This window comes from Leptosomus discolor, chromosome 1, assembly GCF_034619465.1.
Source record: "Leptosomus discolor isolate bLepDis1 chromosome 1, bLepDis1.hap2, whole genome shotgun sequence".
NCBI classification, from domain to species: domain Eukaryota; kingdom Metazoa; phylum Chordata; class Aves; order Leptosomiformes; family Leptosomidae; genus Leptosomus; species Leptosomus discolor.
Window position 1 is genome coordinate 68,250,495 of NC_141391.1, and position 19,660 is coordinate 68,270,154.

Consider the following 19,660-nt stretch of genomic DNA (forward strand, 5'->3'; position numbering starts at 1 on the left):
ACCTCAGACAGCAGAGACTTCTGCACCTGGTTGACTTTATTCATAGTTTGCAGTGCAATGGATTTGGGTTTTTTTTAATAGATATATTCACAATGTCAAATTAGGCAATTTTCAATGAATAAAATCAACATAGGCTCAAGTCTTTGCTGGATTGAAGCTTGGATTCTGACAGGAAACCGTTATCTACCGTCTCATTTTGGGTACCCAACTCCACACCGTGCCAGGTGGTATTGCTGTTAAAGAGAAACTTAAAGCACGTTTGCATATTACTGAGGTGTTGTTCTTACATAGCAAGTTGTTTGCAAGTAGTTTATAGTACCAGTTGACAATGTAAGAGTACAGCATTTGCACTTTTCTTTCCCCCACTCAACTCACTAATCCTAGTGGATTCACTAACACAGGTTTCTGATCCCAGCACCTGCCTTTAGAGAGAAAGGAGGACAGCTTTTAAACACCTCAGCGTTTCTCAATGCACCCGCTGCCTCTCCCTCAGCACTGAGGGCCCAGCTGAAGCAGCTGTCCTCGGGAGTTGTAAGCCACCAGAGCCCCGTTGTCCCACTGGGCTCACTGACCCCCCTGAACTGAGAGTTAAAGCAAGATACTCAGGACCCATCTGCCCAGAGTCCACAACTGTAGATGAGCATCACCTTGTACCTGCCTCACCTTCCGCGCTACACCCCACGGCACTCTGGTCCGTGCGCCCACCTCCCAGACCTCCTGCTCCCCGGCCTTATCCAAAGACATTGGACTTCGGCCTGAGCTTGAACGATGCTTTCAGGGATTTCTCCTCGTGCTCTTCCTCCTCGGTGTCACCACGAAAGGAGGGCGTGTTGTGGATGATCTGAGTCCTGAAGCGGATCTTATTAAGCCGAGGCTTCATCCGCCCGCTGCCGGAGGCTTTCCTGGTCATCTCCTTGCCCTTGCCTGGCACCGCTGCCCCTTCGGTGCCCTCAGCTTCCTCCCCCGTGCTGTGATGGTGGTGGTGGTGGGAGAGCCGGTAGCTCATAAGGTTGGAGGGCAACACCTTGGAGAGCCTCCAGCGCCCGCTCCCGTTGCCGGCAGCCCCTTCCTCCTCCTCCTCCTCCAGGGCCCCCACGAGGCTCCGCATATCCCCCGAGGTGCCCTGGTGAAGGTACTGCGCGGCCTTGCGCCCGCTGTAGTCACGGATGTCCACGTCAGCGTCGTAGGCTCCTACCAGAAGCTTCACCACTTCGGAGTGGCCGTGCATGGCGGCTATGTGGAGGGCGGTGTGCCCGCCACTGGTGCGGGCGTTGATGTCCACGGGCAGCTGGTGCCGCTGGGCGAAGTTGACCAGCGTGGCCAGCAGCTCCTGCCGCCCGTGCTTGGCGGCCCAGTGCAGCACCGTGAAGCCGGTGATGAAGTCCCGCTTGCAGAGCAACGCCGGTTCGCAGCTCAGCAGCCCCTCCAGGCTCTCCCACCGCCCGTCCGAGGCGGACAGCATCCAGGCGTGTTCCAGGGGGTCCAGGGCCACGGAACCGGTGGTGCTGCCCTCTTCCTCGGCGGAGGACGAGGCCACCGAAGCGCTGTCCGAGTCGCCGCCGCGGCCGCGGCCACCACCGGGGAGAGCGCCGCGCTTCAGCTGGGGCGAGCCGCCCCGCGCCGCCTCCCGCAGGCTCCTGCGGCCGCCCCCCTGGGCCGCCGCCCCGGGGGCGCCCTCCGCCTCCTCCGCCGGCGGCAGCGGCGGCGGTGGAGGAGGAGGAGGCGGCCGCCCCGGGCCCGCCGCTACCGCAGCCTCCTCGCCGCCGCTGCCGCGCCCAGGCGGCGGCCCCCGCCGGGAGCCCTTCCGCTGGCCTCCGGTCGCCGCCGGTCTCGGCCGGGGCGGCTCGCCCCTCCGCCCCGGGGGCTGAGGGCGGCTGCCGCCATCCTCGCCCCCCGGAGGCGGCGGCACCTCCTCAGCGCCCTCCCGCGGGGAGGGCGGCGGGCTCGGCCGCTTCACGCTGTCCCCTACCACCGCCGCCGCCGCCTCCTTCTCCCCGGGGCTCAGGGCGGCGGCGGCGGGGGGCTCCGGGGCGCAGTACCGTCGGCGGAGATGCACGTACTTGACGCCGGTGCCGGGCTCCTGGCGCACGGTGGCCACGGCGTTGACCAGCTCCTTGAAGCGCTGGCGGGCGGCGGCGCGGCGGCCGGGCTCTGGGGGGCTGAGCCAGTCCCGGAAATGCTCCAGCAGCTCCGCGTTGCGCGCCCGCCCGCCCCGCTCCGCCAGGAACCGCACCACCGACTCCTGCCGCAGCTCCGCCGGTTCCGCCATCACCGCCTCTGCCCCATCGCGTCGCGGCGACGCCGCCGCTCCTCCTGCTGCTGCTGCTGCGGGCGCGGCGGAGCCGCTGCTGCCCGAGCCCCTCCTCCTGGCGGCGGCATGCCCCGGCAATCACTGCTGCCGCCGCGGCGCCGCGCCACCCTCCGGCCGGGAGGGGCCCCCGCGGGCCGCCACAACCGCCCGCCTCAGCAGCCGCGCGGCGGCTGCTGACACCCGCCCCGCCCCGCCCCGCTCCTCCCCGCTCCTCCCCTCCGCGTGGGGCCTCCCGGACCCGCCCGTCCGTGGCGCGGCCTCCGCCCGGCGGCCGGGAGCGCCCCGTCACGGCTGGCGGTGGGTGCGCGCCCTCTACCCTCGGCGGCAGCGGCGGCTCCGCCCGCGCGTTTCCCGCCTCGCCTCGCCTCGCCGCGCCGCGCCTCGCCTCGCCTCGCCTGGCGGGGCTATGGCCGCTTCCCGTGCCGCTCGGCAGCCGGTAAGTCTCGTCCGCGGGGCCGGCGGGGAGCTGCGCCGGCCTTTCGGCGCCGCGGTGGTGGCTGCTGGGCAGCCCCTGCGCTGGGGGCACCTGCTGGTGGGTGTCACCCCGCGCCGCTCGGGGACGGGGACGGGGACGGGGACGGGGACGGGTCCGGCCGGCCCGGCGGCAGAAGGGGAAGGGGGCGGGCGGTTACACGGTGTTGGTGGATGGCAGTGCCCGTGTACCGAGCTGCCACGGGGAGCCGGGGGTTGCCGCTGGGTCCGTGCTGGAGGAGCCGAGGGTGGCGCGGGGGTCAGAGGGGAGAGCGGGGCTCGCCTTGGCGGGCGAAATGCGGCCGTGCGTGCGGTGCAGTTCCCGAAGTTGCCAGGCTTTTACAAACCTCGTTGTGAAAGGATCTCGTTCTCAGGAGCTGCCTTCCTGAGAGCTCCCGTAGCCTGTCGCGTCTTTCCAGTAACAGGTTGTAGCGCTGAATCTTGGCTGTTGAAGAAACACTTTTCTTAGGCATAATGGCAAAGCCGCCAGCTTTGAAGACGCGGAACTCATTCATACATTACTGCTGGAGCAGTAGCTCCGGTTTTGAACATGAAATAAATCGATTCGTTTATGACTTATCAGCTGAAGTGTGTTTTACAGCTCGGCAATGCAAAGCACAGGAGGGTTCTAGAAACAACGTGAAGTGGGAGGATTTTGGGGAAAAATCCTCCACCCTGACTGCCTAGTTAGCTGCTTTTGCATTTTCTGATAGTGGGAAGGTAGATAAAGCACCTGTCTCTGGTGGTTCTTGGCTCATTCCTGCCGCCGTGGTGTTACACCTCAGTTATGCCGGCAGAGCTGTGTGTGAAGCTGTCCCGTGAACTGAAAAACTGGAAAGCAACTGTTACTCTTTGAAGTTTCCTTTACCTTGACGTGATTGTCATCCAGGGACGTGCCTTGCTCCAGTTCTTGATGGCACACCCGAGGGAGCAGCGTGGGAGCGGGAGCACGAGAAGGAAGAGGGGCTGCTTTGAGTTCGGGTGCTGAAAGAGTTATTTGTTGGTCCATTGTTAGAGCTATCACAGGGCACGACTGCATCCCGGCCAACCTCCGCCAGAGAGTGAAAGGGCATCATTCATGTTCCCCTGCTTGCTCACAACTCGACTGTTGAGCATAGCTTGCTTTCTGTCAGGGCTCTCACCCTGAGAGCTCCGTTTCACACAGACTCTCTTTTGGGCCCGTACGACTCCTTTGGAGTGGCAGTATAACACAGTGCAATGCATGAACTTTATTTAAGCTTTCTCTCTTCATACATAGTACGTCTGTATAGCGAGGTGGAGAGTCAGTACTTCACAGCCTGGCTCTCGCAGGAGACTGGAAGAATGTGGGAAGAAAAGAACCTAAGTACGAGAAACAATACAAAATGATTTTGCTGGTTAATGTTTGCATCAAGAGTGTGGAGAGATGCAGTAAATCAGCAAAAGTGAGTGAGAGCAGGGTTGAGAGTCCATTAAGCTGACAGATTTGGTAAGGGAAGAGAGAGAAGCATGCACATGGAAAGCTTTACCGACAATACTGTAAAAGCAGGGGTGTAACATGGTTCTGTAATGGAGGAGGGTGATTTTGTATTAAGTTTCTAAATGTAAGTGATGTAATGATATACAATATGTTTATATTGACATCAATATTTCCCAGTTTAACACATGTTGTATAATTGTTAAAGTGTTTCTTACTACATTCTAGGAAAGAATTTGGTTTTTTTGCTGTTTTGCAGAAGAAATATAACATCACTCTCAGGATGCAGTCTGTCCTTCTATAAATCTGCTTACAGTCAGACTGCACAAAGTCTGAGGTGTGAGTATTTAGTACTTCTGATTTTTGAAAAATTGATTTCTGGGAAAGTTCTGGCAGCCATTGCCCGCAGACAGCAGCATACAGCACTCATCACTGATTAATGGAAAAGACAGGAAAAAAAAAAAATTCCTTGTTGCAGTCAAAGAGGCCTTCTTGTCGCAGCTGCCCTTCTCCCATCCAAGACCAGCACTGCCTTCTCATTCGGACAAGGAACATGAGCAACAGGGGGCTGGGTGTGGTCAAGGGCGGAGAAGACTGACTTGGTGCTTCAGGGAACACGGTGCTAAAGCTGCAACAGGCACAGCTGAGCCAGCACAGCCAAAGAGGTGCACATCTTCCAAAAGTGGCAGCAGTTGTGATACCAGCACTGACACCAGCGTGAGTGTTTTTCTGTGTCAAGGTCATCGCAGAGGGTCGTACCAGATTTTGGTTTCTTTGTTTTTTCTTCCTTGAAAACAGGCGGGTCGAGGCCTTTGTTGGACCAAAAAGCCGAGCGCTTTCTTCTTCTGTGTAGCAGTAGCTGAACAGTCCCATACAGACCAGCACTGTCATCGTCATCCTTTACGTGGCACATGGAGTACTAGCTGGGAGGAACTGGTTCCTTTTCTGTGGTCAAGTCTTGTTTCCTCACCTGCTGCCTCTTGCCACATCTATCCATAGGCAGCAATGGAGGAACAGGTACTACATGTGCTAGATTTTCAAGTTACTTAAACTCCTGTTGGTGGAGGGAGGCCTTAGTGCCATTTAGAAATTAATATGCTGCTGGCTCTGAAATCACCTCATCACAACTGGAAAACTAGCAAAGTGTCGCTGCTTGTTTTTGAGTTCCTAAATACCTCAAAATACAGTCCAGAAGCTGTCTTCAGTAGCAACCTGCACATTGTGCCCCCTGCTTTCTACTGACAAGGCTGTCACTTTTTCCTCCGCTCTTCCTGGGTAATTGCAGGGCATTCAGGAAGATTCTGTCCTGCCTCAGCTTTCTTCAGACAGAAACATAGGGAAAAAATGTCACCTCCTTTTTTTTTTTTTTTTTCTTTTTTAAAAGTTCTTTCTAAGTTCTCTCCATATATACATGTACGAAGGAAATAAATCTTGTGGCGACCTGTGGTTAGGGCAACTTCAGCTGTATTGTGTGCTGACATGGGCTAGAAAAGGAAGATAGTTGGTGTGCCAGAATGCCGCCTAAGAAGTCATTTGAGAGAGATGAGGGAAGAATCCTGGGCTTCTGATGTTTGGACCAATTCCTAAAAGTTGTCTACTGTTTCTGTCAGACTGAATAAATTACCTGATAACTGTGAGTGAGATTGTCAAATGAATTTTCATTGAATTGTCTTTCAGCCAATGCTTTTTTTTTTTTTTTCCTGCACACCTTTTGGAGAGAATATTTTGTTTCGTACTCATGTATCTTGCTTTGCTTTTCATTTTATAGAACAGACTCATGTATTAATTCCATGTAATTTGTAATGTTATCTCCTTTCTTACTCCGTATCTTCACGGGCTTTTCTTTGTATTTTTTTTTCTGCTTTGTCCTCCTGTATTTTCTGTTCTTTTCTGTGTTATTTTGCCAAGGTTTCCTTTCTGTTCCTTCTACTCATCCTATCTGTTCTCTGTCTCTCTCCCATGCATGTATCAACATCAAGAGATGTCAATGGTATGCATGCCTACACCACACGTCTACACCACACGACTACCCAAAAATGGAAAGTATTTTTCTACTTGCTTCCAAAATCTGTTTAGTTTCCTACTTACCCCATGTGTTCTGAGGCAATAGCAACATTGATATTTAGTGGATTAAATGTAACTTTGGTTATTAGAAAAGTAATTGACCGTAAGAGAGTAATGCTATTTGTTATTGGAAGAGTAAAATAGATTTTTTTGGTTTAATGAATGTCCACACCCGCTCATGATATGGAAAACTCAGGGCTCTGAAAGAGTCGTATTTGGAGCGCCCATGGGAACATTAACGTGTTGGCGTCCGCCCTCGTGGCTGGTGCCCAGGCATCTTTCCGAGGGCCTCTGCGCAGCCTGCGTAGCTGCCTGGGCCTGGGAGGACCCTCAGGTCCTGCCTAAGCACACGAACATTGATCACTTTTTTCCTTCAAGCTTTGGAGGGCAAATTTCAGTCGTCCCTGCAAGCCGAGTAGCAAGTAGTTGTTTGTCTGGACTGCAAGTCTGGCTCTGCAGGAGGCTTGTGCAGAGAGATGCATGTAGTCTGAGACCCAGCTTTTGCTGTGGAGTGGCCCAGTGTTGTGCAGTTTTAGTCTGAAATATGTAGCAAATTTAAAAGACAGCTATTTTTTTTTAGTTTGTTTCTGAAAGAAAAATGCAATATTTAAATGTTACCTTTGTCTCAGGCAGTGATTTTTTTTCTTTGCACGCCGTTTTTAATGGGCAAGATGGCTCTATATAAACCAATATACTTGATAAAATGGAATTTGCAGAAATCCAGGTACGGTTCTGTGAAAGCTATGCTACCAACCCTTTAAAAAGGAAGTGAGATGCCATTTGGATTGTCTCAAGCAATCTATATTGCTTGCTGTTTTGTTGAGAATAGGAATTCTGAGAAAGCAATGAGAAGTATTTACGGGAATATTACAGCTGGCGTAGCATTCAGATTACAAGCTTTGAGTTATTCACTGAATAAAGCTGGGTGAGATGCTGCCTTCAAGCGTAATTTAGCTGCTCCATCCAATGGATACTAATTTGAAAAGACTGGCTAACATGGTGACTTTCAGCATGATTTACATTTCTTAATTTTTGAGTCATCAGCATTTTTCTAAACTGGTGATACGGTAGTAACTTGTTTTTCAACTGGATGACATTATTTCTTTGAGAAGTAGTAAGAATGCAGACATCATGTGGTCAGTTTTGTGGATTTAATGTCTCTGCATATTTGTTAGACTGTAGGAGAGTGAAGCTGTATGAGGTGCTGGCGTTGAGGGAGAGACACGTGATGCCCTTGAAAAAAATCAGAAGGAAAAACGTAGGCTACTGCTTTTCTATTAAGAGAATGCTTCAACTGATGCCAGATGGAACAGATTCACAAAGTGATTCTTCCATAAGGAAAGTGAAAGGAGGCAAGTCTCCAAATGAGAACAGTAGCTCTCAGTCCTGTAGCGTTTGTTACGTGGAGAAGTATAAACATGCAAGAATGTAGGCTTCTAAATCGGCGTGACTGAGACTGTCTCAAGTTGAGCTGCACAATATTTCTTGAAAGTTTCATAGTCTGCATTAAGAGCTTTTACTGGAGCATTTTTCGTGAAGCTGATTCCCGAAGACTCCATTGTGTCTTAGGACAAGTGTCTGAACAGCCCAATAGCAGTGAAAACCCCTAAAAAAGCAGTTGTGTTTTAACATATAAGTAGATTCTCCATCTTTCTGTCTCTAGTTTTTAAAATTTTGCTCGTAATGTAGTGTTGGCTTTTTTATTTTGCATGTGCGTGCTACCAGAAATCATCTTATTATATGTACCGTGATCAAGTCAACTCTGGCCATTTTCTTGAAAGACCTTACGTAGACTTTGTTTCTGTACGGTTTCTCTCTAAAACTGTTTTTTGAGACCCTGAATTACCCCTTTCTGATCATCCTTCTGTTTGCCAATCTTCTCTTTAATACAAGAACCTTAGGACAAGACATCAAAACATGACATCATGTTCTCATGAATGATATAAATAGTGTTGTTTGTGCTTGAAATTCTTGTTCTCCCCTCTGCTGTATGTTCTGCTGACATTCTCCTTGTTAGGTCACACTCCGCTTGTGAACATGTGAGGTTTTGGTGGGGGGGTGGTTAGGGGTTTTTTTGGTTTACTGTGTCATTACCTCTGACAGAAAGAAATAGAAAGAGTGATCTTGTGCCTAAGGTGCTAAATTACACGTGGGGTGAATGAGATTCATGTTATTGCTCTCTTAGTCTTTCCTTTTTATCGCAACTAATATCTTTGTGTCACCTCCGTATGCACAAAGTGAAGATGGTACGTCTCTTCCCCCCACCCCAGGACAGTGCTGCAGAAAGCTGTGTATAAAGCACAATTTCTCTACTGGGGAAGTTCTTCTAAGCAGCAGCTTCTATAATTGGTTTTTACAACTTACCAGGACTTTTCTGTCTTGTGTCAATTTTTTGTCTGAAATGACCTAGAACTTGCCATGTACTTCTATATATTTGTATTTCCAGAAAAATGGGGTTAATTTTCCCTCATAACCATGTAGTGTCATTAAATTAACTTTTATATACTGAAGAAAGATGAAATATGCTATCTTAAAATAGCAGCAAATTCGAGATGTCTCAGAATATCTCAGCAATTGCATAAATACTTATTGCAGAAATTGGTACTCTCTTTCCTGACTGCAATACGTATCAATAAGAAGCATCTTTGGGAGAAGTTTAGAAATACAAAGAACTTAACCATCTTGGACTTCTGCTATGAATTTTTAAGTAGGGATACAGCCAGATGTCTGTTGAGTTACAAGCGTAGCCTTAGCTTTCTAAGCAAAGCACAGAGAAGGCACCTTGTTTTTCACGTTTATTATTTCTCATTGTCCTCTGTTTCACACAGAAATTTGGCCAAATTTTCAGTGATAAACAGCCGATATAACAGTGGAAGAACTAATTATTGTTGATTTTCACTTCCAGAAAACAGTAGACTCCTGAATTTAATTGCTCAGTTGTAATTAATCTCTCCCTTCCATTTGAAAATGAAGTTACGGAGTTAATGGCTGTGAGGACTCTACTGGTCTGTTTCTGTGCTTAGTTTTGTACAGCAAATACAGCTGTAATACCCATTTCCTCAGCTAAACACTTTTTGATCCCGACTAGTCTCTTGTGGATGATGTGATCTCTGGAAATGGTCAGTAACATTGTGGGTATTGGTGGTTTGTCCACTGAAATCCAAGTGGACTGGAAGAAGTTCTTTCTGCTAGGATTTTTTCTTGGAGACTCACAAGTGGCTATGTAGGGATTTTGAAGGTAGCCCGGCACGGTTTGGATTTAGGCTGGTGATGTGAAGACAAAAGGCCTCCCTTGCACAGATATGCTGAGCCTCTTGCACTGGCTTTCAGTGTGGAGGCTCAATGGTTTGTTGTAGAGGAACTGTCTTATATTGGTGGTGACAGAGGTGGTTTGAATATCAGACTGTGTAACTATAGTTGTTAGATGTGCTGCCACGCTGTCTCAGATACGCTTGTCTTTAAATGGACAGGATGCCGACAGTTTTCAGTGTTTCTCAGCCCTTTTTAGTAGTGGTTTCCATATGATAGAATGGAATTGCAATTTCTTTTTCAGACATGCTTTGTACGAACATTTTTTTAAATAGCCTTAGGGTGATATTTTCTCTTTGAATTGTTCACTTTACTTACACATTTTTCCTCATTATATTATTCTAAAATGGAGTTATCTGATTATAATAGTCTAAAATGAGAGTTGGTGCAGTCTGTAGCCCCACGCAAGAAGTCCTGTGCAAAACAAGAAGAGGATGAGCATTTGCTGTGAGGAATGTCCATATTCTGTTAGCTACAAGAATTCTGAAACTTGCTATACATACCTACTATGAAAAGTGGCCCTTTTATGGGCTTGTAAGCATTAAATAAAAAACTTCCTACTGTTGTCTATATGCATGTTCCCAGAAACCCGTAACGGTTTCCAATTCCGTGTGGGTTGGAAACATAAGAGAAAGAACGGCCTGGAGCTGTCACTGTTTACACTTTTGATATGGAATGATTGTTTAAAAATACAGCTCATTTATATGAACCAAGATATTTCCTTTTACTCTTATGCATTTTTAGTATGCTCATAGCCTCATGATACTAGATTGCTAGCTGATGTTTGAAAAGGAATGTCCACCTCTAGACATTTCTAATAATAGATATATAATATTATCTCTTAGAGTTCTGGTGTGTAGATAATGTGTTATTTTCCAGAAATGACAATGTCAATTCCAGCTACTCAGAATGAGTTCTGATTGATAACATACACCTTCCTGTGATTATGGTCTCTATTTTGAATTCTGCATATTAAATTGTTATAAAATATTTTTTTCTTCATTTCTAAGAGCAAACCAACTGTAATCTATTCTCTGTCTACAGTTTTCAGTTTACATTTTCAGTTGACTTGTCTGCTTTCTTTCATGTTTCATGGTGGTTTGTTTTTTTTTTTTTTTTATTTTGCAAAATGTGGGTTCCCTTTGAGCCGGCAAATAGTTCTGTAAAGTAAATTGGAATGTTTTCTCACACCATGGAATAAAGTTGATTTGATATGTCTTTTTTCAGACTTTTGCTTTTCTTGGTTCCATGTAACTCACAAGGAATGAGTTCTAGCTCACTAAGTAGAGTTCATTTGTTGCCATTGCTAATTGCTTTGCAACTCACTTCACTAACATATTTTTAAATGTTTTTCTGTAGCAAAATGATGGCTATCGAACCTTATCTTTGTCCGGTCATGTTGGTTTTGGTAGTTTACCTGATCAACTGGTTAAAAAATCCATCAAGCAGGGCTTCTGCTTCAACATTCTTTGCATCGGTAAGTAGCAGCTGGGTGGCTTAAGGCTTTGGTAGTATACTTGCCCTTAGGAATGACTGAAATTTAAATCCAGTTGCAATCGTAGGATCATAGAATGTTTTAGGTTGGAAAAGACCTTTAAGATAACAGAATCCAACTGCTAACCTAGCACTGCCGAGTCCACCCTAAACCACATCCCTAAGCACCACATCCACACGTCTTTTAAATACCTCCAGGTACGGTGGCTCCACCACTTCCCTGGGCAGCCTGTTCCGATGTCAAGCTCTTTCTTTAATGTTAAACATGAACTATAATCCCCCCTCTTCCCCCAGCCTTGCTTATTTGTATCCATCCTTTGTTCTTATATGTAGGATTGTCATAATGTGAAGACCGAAAATGTTGAAAATGGCTGCTGTGCATTTATTAATTTATGGGCACTTTCTTGGATCCTTTTGAGTAAAGTGGGCTACACTCTATTTTTACTCTAACAGAGCGCTTCAGATCAAAAAAATCCTGAAATTCCAAGGTGGTGTTACTGAATTATTTCTATACTTATCAAATCTTTGCACTAGTATTTTACCCTTATTCATAAAAACCCTGTGTGGAACCCCATGGTTTCAGAGCTAGTAACTTAGCTTTTTAAAATCTGTGGGAAATTAGTTCACACTTTTGAAAAAACCAAAGTGTCAAGAGACTGCTCTGATCATTACTCATTAGCAGGTAACTCTCTCTTATCTATAGGATGAAAAAAATAACTAAAAGATACTTAGTGCTCATTATGAAAAAGGAATTCAGGCAGCAATTTTTCTTGGAGAAAACGGTTGACAAGTTTTTGTGTGAATTTGTCGAGTTGCTGTGATAAATGCTTTCTGTGCTTAGTAGGTATTTATTTGACATGCGAAATGTGTTCCACAATCCTTCTGTTTAACTTCAGGGGAAACTGGAAGTGGGAAATCAACCTTGATAAACAGTTTGTTTAACACCAATTTTGATGACCCTGTGTCAATGCATTTTCTGCCAAGTGTACGACTTAGAGCCCAGACTTATGAACTCCAGGAAAGTAATGTTCTTTTGAAGCTGACCGTTGTAAATACAGTGGGATTTGGTGACCAGATAAACAAAGAAGATAGGTAAGTGCCCTCTTGTTGCTATGGTGTACAGAAGTTTTGGTCTTCCATTGAAAGTTGATTTTTCTTTGGGCTTTGTAGTAAATATTTGTCTTGCATATGTTCCAAATACTTGGTTAACTGTTTTCTCCGTGTACCAAAGTAAACATGTTTTTTCCTCTCATCTAGGAAATGATTTGAGAAATCAGATGAACTCTGCCCCTTTCTTTATGATATAGTATATAAATAAAATGTGCAGTAGTGAATAGAGTTTCTTTTGGGGTGGAGGAAAGCAGGCAGAAGGTCAACAGGAGACTTTTTAAACAATCAAAGATGTTAGAAGGTACTGTAGATTATATAGTTTAGATCTATAGGTTTTTTAACAGTTTGATTGGAACATATTGAAGACCTTAACCTGGAAGGAGTATCACGTGGATTACCGAAGGCCTTTATTTTTTGTTTGACAGCTTAATCAGAAGATGTGGAGGTACCATGCTATTGTCTTTCAGAACTGTTTTTGAGTCTCTGCTTTTATGAATGAAGATTTTAAAATCTTGAGCTATCTCTTGCCAGATTTTGTTTCTTTCACTTTATTTGTAAAGAATTTTAACAATCCTTTGCACTATATGATTACCTAAATGGTTGTAATTACAAATGAAGGTTAGAGTCATATTATCATGAGATCTATGTTTTATGATATGACTGGAAAATAACTACTGCTAGTGACTTGGATGAATGAGATGCAAGTAGATACTAGTATAGGTTTTGATGGTGGTATAGGCACTGCCTTTTAGTCCTTTAAATTGTTGTATGTAACAACTACTTCTGAGTTGGATAGCATTTGATCTGGTTTATAAACTTGGTGTGGCAGTAGAAACGAAAGGGCATGCTACTTGTACATCTGGCAACACTTTCTTTTAGAAAGCAGATGATAATGTGGTTTTAAGTAGGATAAAGTATACTTAAACTGTGCTTACTGCAAATCAAATTTACATTCTTCTCTTACATTCCTCCTTTTCAATTTTTGTCTATTGTTTAAGAGCTCTCTCATGTACAGTACTTCAGAAGATAAAGGAGGTCCTATTTCTTGGTACTGGTAATTGCATATTCTTTCTTTTCTTGTATCTTGCATCTTCCTTGTATCTAAGAGTTCTGCAGTTGCACAGCTTGATTGCAAAAAATTTTAAAACATCACTTAGGAAGAGCAGTCACAATCATAACTCACTTTATGTAGCTTTTTTCACTAATTGAAGCTAGGAAATGTTTTATCTGTGTTAGGTGCACAATTCTTTTTTGAGTAGCCTTTCAGAAATTGAGATTACTCATTACATTTAATTTTCTAGTGTACTGGGTAGATACTTGAGCAGCCTTTTGACATGTCAAGCAAAAATCCACAAAACAATACAAGAGGAATTTATTTCTTAGTCTGGCTCTGTTTAGGAGTAGCTAATCTCTGGTTCTTAAATTTATTTCTTACAGCTATCAGCCAATAGTGGATTATATAGATGCACAGTTTGAAGCCTATCTCCAGGAAGAACTGAAAATTAAACGTTCTTTATTTAGCTACCATGATACTCGCATCCATGTCTGCCTCTATTTCATTTCGCCTACAGGCCATTCCCTAAAAACCCTAGATTTGTTAACCATGAAAAGCCTAGACAGCAAGGTAAGACTTTGAAACAGAGTTCTAACAATTTGTCTCCTTTTCTGAAGCATCTCGCAGCTTTTATGTCCTCTGCCACCTTTCAGTTCTATATCCATGTCTTTGGTTTTGTGATGTTTTTTGGTATTGGTATACCTTAAGTTCAGGATAAATTGGTTCCCCAAGTAGCTTGCAGTTCATCACCTGTTTATTTACAAATCAAAAGAAGAGAGAGACATCCAGCAAGAACGTTGAGAAAAAGAAGCACAACAAGGTTTAAAAAAAAGTAAAAAAAATTAGAACCATGCCAACTTTACTTTTAACAAACTGTTAACATCTTATTGTGATTGGATATGGTACCCTCCATGAGTCCTGTAATATTTCTAATTAAGCTTGTTTCTAGTTTACTGTTGAGTTTTTTGTGACTGCTGCAAAGTTGGCATATAAAAAGCTTTGCAGCACTGTGGAGATCTTTGTTATCTATAACTGAAGAGGCAAGTGCCATGAACAGAACACCCTGCCAGCATGGCCTTTTCTAAGAAAGGCTGCGTTAGTGTTTTAAACTTCACATCTTGATTTGTTTTGAAAGCTTTAAAAGGGCAGTTTCTAGTGAGATTACTTGTACTTTTTAGTTTATTAACTTTCTTCCATTAATGGGGCTGTGTGAACTGGATGAAGCTAAATGTTTAAACCATTTTAAGAAACCGTACATCATTTGAGTTTTTTCATCATTCCAAATTTTGAGAAATTTGAAAACTTAAATGTATTTGCTGTTCCTCTAGCCCTTTTCTTTGTGCTTTACTTGAGCCTGTCCTGCTAAATTTTCTTTCTGCATTTTCTTTTTAGTGAGATATTTCTTCAAGATAACAAGGATCAATTCAGCTGTCTGCTCTCCATTTGTGACTGATGAGCACGTTTAGTGTTTTTGTAATTTTGTTTGTGGATGTATTTTGCATTTTGAACTTTCTCAATAGTACAGAGGAAGTGGGGGGGAGGTATGGTGAGACAAAGGTAGGGGAGAGCAGGGTCACTCCTTTCTGCTATGGTGTTGGTTTATGCCAGTTTGTGGAACTGCTCTGTAATACGCTTATAGCTAAGGAGCCTTGATACTAGAAAATGGGACAGTTTCATGGAGCATATAGTTCTACCTTGAGTTTTGAAGTTGGGGGTTGTGTTAAACCTCAAAAATACTTGGTTTCTAGGTTGTGCCCTCTCTTTACTGAACTCCCTTTAAGACAGTGGTTCTTCCAAAAGAAAAAGAAATAGATCCATGAGTCCCAGCATCCTGAGAAAATGTTTTTCCGTCAGGATAAACCAAAAGTAATTCTGCTTTGGGGGATATTAGCTTCTGACCACTTACTCTAAATATTCTTGGCTCAGAGAGAACAGGAATGACATGTAACTGTTGTTTTATCCCTTTGCAATGGATTCTACTTTCTGATCTTACTACAGAAATATACATGTACATAAAAAAAAGTATAAACTTTAACTGTAGTTTGGTTTACATCTCATTGTGGAACATGTTTGTGATGCTTTTAGTACTGCATTTAGTGGCAGTTCAGAACTCAGGCTTCCCCAGGATGTGGAAGTCCCTGGGCACATTTGCTGAGTACGGGATTCCATAAAGAGAAGGTGGCACATGCATATGTCAAGTCTATAAATCTGTGTCAAATGTTGCCTTCAGTTTGTTCCTAAATCCACCACAGTGTAGACTGTTATGCTTTTGCTACAGTCTGTTTGGTACAAAACAAGACCAGATTAAACAGCTCAGGGGTAAAGAGCATTCTTGAGGTACTATAGGGTCGTGCTATACTCTATAATCCTGGGAGAAAACACCACACATATCTGTGGGCAATTAATTTTTCTCTGTTGCTTATAAATTGGATGACTAGCTAAGGATTTGGCCTCTAGCTTTTAGACATTGGAAAGTCCTGTAGTTTTGCTTAGGACTGAATCACTACGGACCAGCCAGTTTTCATTTACAGATGAAGGGACTCTTCTTCTGCATGATTTCTTGCTGGGAACTAGTGATTATACAACTATACATCTACGTTTTTAAGTCATTCTTGCAGAGTTATGTGCAGATTACCGTTAAGTCAGGAAATGACATGAGCGTACCTTGTGGGGGTTTCAGTTTGGTTTCTTTTTTTTTTTCCTTCAAAAAGGCTCTTTGGAAATTTTTGTATTGATTCATAGAGATACACTTAAATCAGCCTGCAAGATATCAGCCAATAATAATTTCAAGGATATGAATGTTTTCCCTTCTCTATAGCATAAAGGGTCAACAGATGCTTTGGTGTTAGTGTAAGGTGTTAGATGAATATCTTAATTTAGAGTAATAGCGTGTTTTCTAATTGGGGGGGAAGCGACTCTGCATTTCAGGCAGAAGGATGATCAGAGGGCTGAACTGGTGCTAGCAAACAGAGAAGTGATCTGCATGGATGAAGTTTATCCTGGTGACTTCGTATGGTCATTCTGCACTGCTACTGAATGAGGCGGCTTCTTCCCATTGTGCATGCATAAGTGTTGTGGGCAGCCAGTTCCCTGGATGAGGGAACTGATTTAAATTGAAAGCTAGAGATTTTTGCTTGGTTAGGGAACTGATCAAGCTTGAAAGTAATCTGTCTTCTTGGACAGCTGCACAGATTTTAGTTCTACCTGGCAATGAGCAGCTGCAGGCAAGGGGAAGGGTAGGCCTGTTGGTTTTATTGCAAATGTAGACTTTTTGTGAGGGGTTAAAGTGATTCTATGTTAATGGCCTATAGCTGTTTAGCAAAATTCAGTTTTAGAGTTGTTGAGAGTTGCAGCCGAGGAAGAGGCTGAGGGCAGTCAGTTGGTTTCCAAGTGAGTGGTAGGCATAGGAGGGTGCAGTGGGACTTGGGGCACATCTATATGTGGTACAAATCAACATAATTTAAGTCTCTTGTTACTACAAATGTGTGCTTTCAATGAATGTTGTTCATGGATGAAAGTGCTGAGATGCTAGTAAACCATAGATGCTGCAAGGAGAAATTAATGTTGTTGCTTACCTAAAGCCAGAGTAGTATTGCTTTTAAATTTTAGTACAATGGTTGTGATTTAACGTGGATGTTGATAGCTGTAATCACAGTTTCTTACAATTTTGCTCTTTTGTTACTAGTCTCCTCAGTAGTCTTTTTGCTGCTATGCATTATCTAATAAATTGTTTCCTAATTAACGAATGCTTGAAAAGCTTTCATGTTGAAAAGACAGAGTAAAGGTTAATTTAATTCTGAGAACTCTGTGTTCCATCTATTTTTAAAGCTATATGATAGAAAACCTAAATTGATGTCCCTCAGCTAATTTGACTGAAGCTGTGAATTACTCCTAGCTATAAGATTGTTTATACAATCCTAAATTAGCTCAGTTATTAAAGAAAAATTCTAGCATTTTATTTGATTTTGTATATTTTATCCCATACATGCTTAGGTTGTGTGTGCTACACAATTAAGGACTATTATCGGGTAGTCTTAGAAGTCATACTTTGGAGTTGGCATGCTTTTTTTTTCATTTGGACATTTTGCTTAAGACAGAAGACTTATTTCAAAAACATCCATTTTGGATCTGTTCTTGAGAATCCGTGCTTAGGCATTTCCATTCAGATAGACTATTCCAAAGAATAAAAAGAAAGTGTGCAGGATTTTTTGTTGTGGTTTTTTTTTCTTTTTCTTTTTCCCCCGTCCTTCCTTTTGCATCTGCGATCAAGGACCTGTGCAAAACTCTCGTCTTCTGAAATCTGGAAGAGTTATTTGTATTGTTCTTCTGAAATATTTGGACATTGGCATTAATTCTTTGTATCTAGTTCTGAAAAATGCATACTTTGGGAATGGTGATAGGATTTTTAAGGAAAAACTCTTCCTAAGTTCTGTCATAACTATTTTAGGAAATAGCGCAGTTTACCGTAGTAAAACTGAATTTTGCATTCTGAATAGTCAGTGTAAAGACTGGTAAGCAAGATTCTTCAGTCTTTGTCTTTTACTCTGCTCTCAGCAGATACTTGAGAAACTCTGCTGCAGTGGTGAGGTGAAGAAGACGTTGTTGTAGCTGAAAGGAACTCAAGGAAGAGGGTTAGGGGTAGGCAGGGTTTGTTAGACAGCTTCCTTTTCTCTGTGTATTTAAACTTTCAGCTTTCATTTAACACCTGAACCATGTTCCCTAGTGCTATAAACGAAAACAATCTATTTTTTTAGCAGAGATATAGATACTTAATGTAATTTAGTTAATAAGTAGGCATTGCTGTTGTTTTGAGTACTTCACTGTATGAGACCTGCTTCCTTGTTCTTTTCTCGGAATCAATTAATTTTAAGGGAGTATATTAAATAATCTGTTGTTATTTTGTTAAATGTTGCCAGTGAATGTATTTTTCGTGGTTTGTGAAGCTTTTATATCGATTGATGGAAAAGTTTGTACTGCAGGGGCAGTTTTAAAGAGCTTATCACCAAACTTAGAAAAGATGTCACCTCAAAATCGAAGTCTCACACATGTAATACAATTTGTTATCTTTAACAGGTGAACATTATACCAATTATAGGCAAAGCAGACAGCATTTCTAAACCTGAACTACAGAAGTTCAAGAACAAAATCATGAGTGAATTAGTTAGTAGTGGCATCCAGATATATCAGTTTCCAACTGATGATGAAACCGTTTCTGAAATTAATACCATCATGAATGTAAGTAAATGACAAAAACATTGATATTTCGGTACTAAAGCATCACTCTCTAATGCTAATTCTTTTCACCTGCTTTTTCACCTGCTTTTTCACCATTGTCTTGCGGCTTATAGGTTTGTATGTAACAAGTTTGTTTGTTTGTTTTTCTGTCTTCTTGTATGTTTTGACGTTTTTTTACCTACTCACAAATCTTCCTGTCCCTCTGCTGTTGATACCACTTGTTTTAGGAGGCTTATTTTTTTTCTGGCTCAACAACAGAAAAGAGGTTCTCACTTACAAATACTTTTTCTAATTTCTGGATAATTAATATATAATTAGTAACATAGATGGACAGATTGGCTTTGCTCTTTTTCTTCAGCAAATACTACCTTACATCTGTTAGGGAAGATATTCAAATGCCTTGTTTCTCCAATTTTCTCTGGTCTTTAGGATAGCAAGTCTTCTGTCTACTTCTTCCTTTTATTTAGTACTTTCATTTGAAATTAGTACAAATTTTCTCTGGAGATTAAAAAGTCAGATATAATTCTGGCTTTTTTACTGTTGTCCTTTCAGATCTTCCCAGATCAACTAAGCTTGTGAAGCTAGGTGTCTTTGCTTTCAGCTCTCTGTATTTGCTGTTCATGTGCATATGTTTGTAGATGCACATGAACATATGTTTGCATGTACTGGGGTTTCAAAGTAGGGAGGGAGCCAGTATGCTGGAGTGTATGGCTCTGCAGTCCTGACTTCTGTCAGTTGTGCCAAGGAGTCACAGAATCACAGAACAGTCAGGGTTGGAAGAGACCTCTGGAGATCATCTAGTCCAACCCCCCTGCTAAAGCAGGTTCATCTAGAGCAGGTTGCACAGGATCACGTCCAAACGGGTTTGGAATATCCCCAGAGAAGGAGACTTCACAGCCTCACTGGGCAGCCTGTTCCAGTGCTCTGCCACCCTCAAAGAAGTTTTTCCTCATGCTCAAGCAGAACTTCCTGTGCTCCGGTTTGTGCCCGTTGCCCCTTGTCCTGTCACTGGGCACCTCTGAAAAGAGCCTGGCCCCATCCTCTTGACACCCACCCTTTAGACGTTTATAAGCATTGATAAGGTCCCCTCTCAGTCTTCTCTTCTCCAGGGTAAAGAGCCCCAGGTCTCTCAGCCTTTCCTCGTATGAGAGATGCT

At 43.7% G+C, this 19,660-nt stretch overlaps 2 protein-coding genes across 4 annotated transcripts in view; one reads left to right on the forward strand and one right to left on the reverse strand.

The window, feature by feature from the left end:
- Positions 1-730: 730 nt before the first annotated feature.
- On the reverse strand, positions 731-2,269 carry SOWAHC (sosondowah ankyrin repeat domain family member C). Its single transcript, XM_086482117.1, has one exon. It carries the CDS (start codon positions 2,267-2,269, stop codon positions 731-733), a length of 1,539 nt encoding a protein of 512 aa, XP_086338243.1.
- Positions 2,270-2,717: 448 nt separating this feature from the next.
- Positions 2,718-19,660, forward strand: part of SEPTIN10 (septin 10) — a 30,298-nt gene continuing 13,355 nt past the window's right edge. The window contains exons 1-5 of one of the 3 annotated variants that reach the window (XM_086482118.1): positions 2,718-2,747; positions 10,971-11,088; positions 12,002-12,197; positions 13,653-13,839; positions 18,343-18,504. In XM_086482118.1, coding sequence (XP_086338244.1) covers positions 2,718-2,747; positions 10,971-11,088; positions 12,002-12,197; positions 13,653-13,839; positions 18,343-18,504 — 693 coding nt within the window. Of the gene's footprint in view, positions 2,748-10,875; positions 10,900-10,970; positions 11,089-12,001; positions 12,202-13,652; positions 13,840-14,950; positions 14,957-18,342; positions 18,505-19,660 lie in introns of those variants that run through there. The other 2 variants (XM_086482121.1, XM_086482119.1) reach the window with 2 other exon arrangements.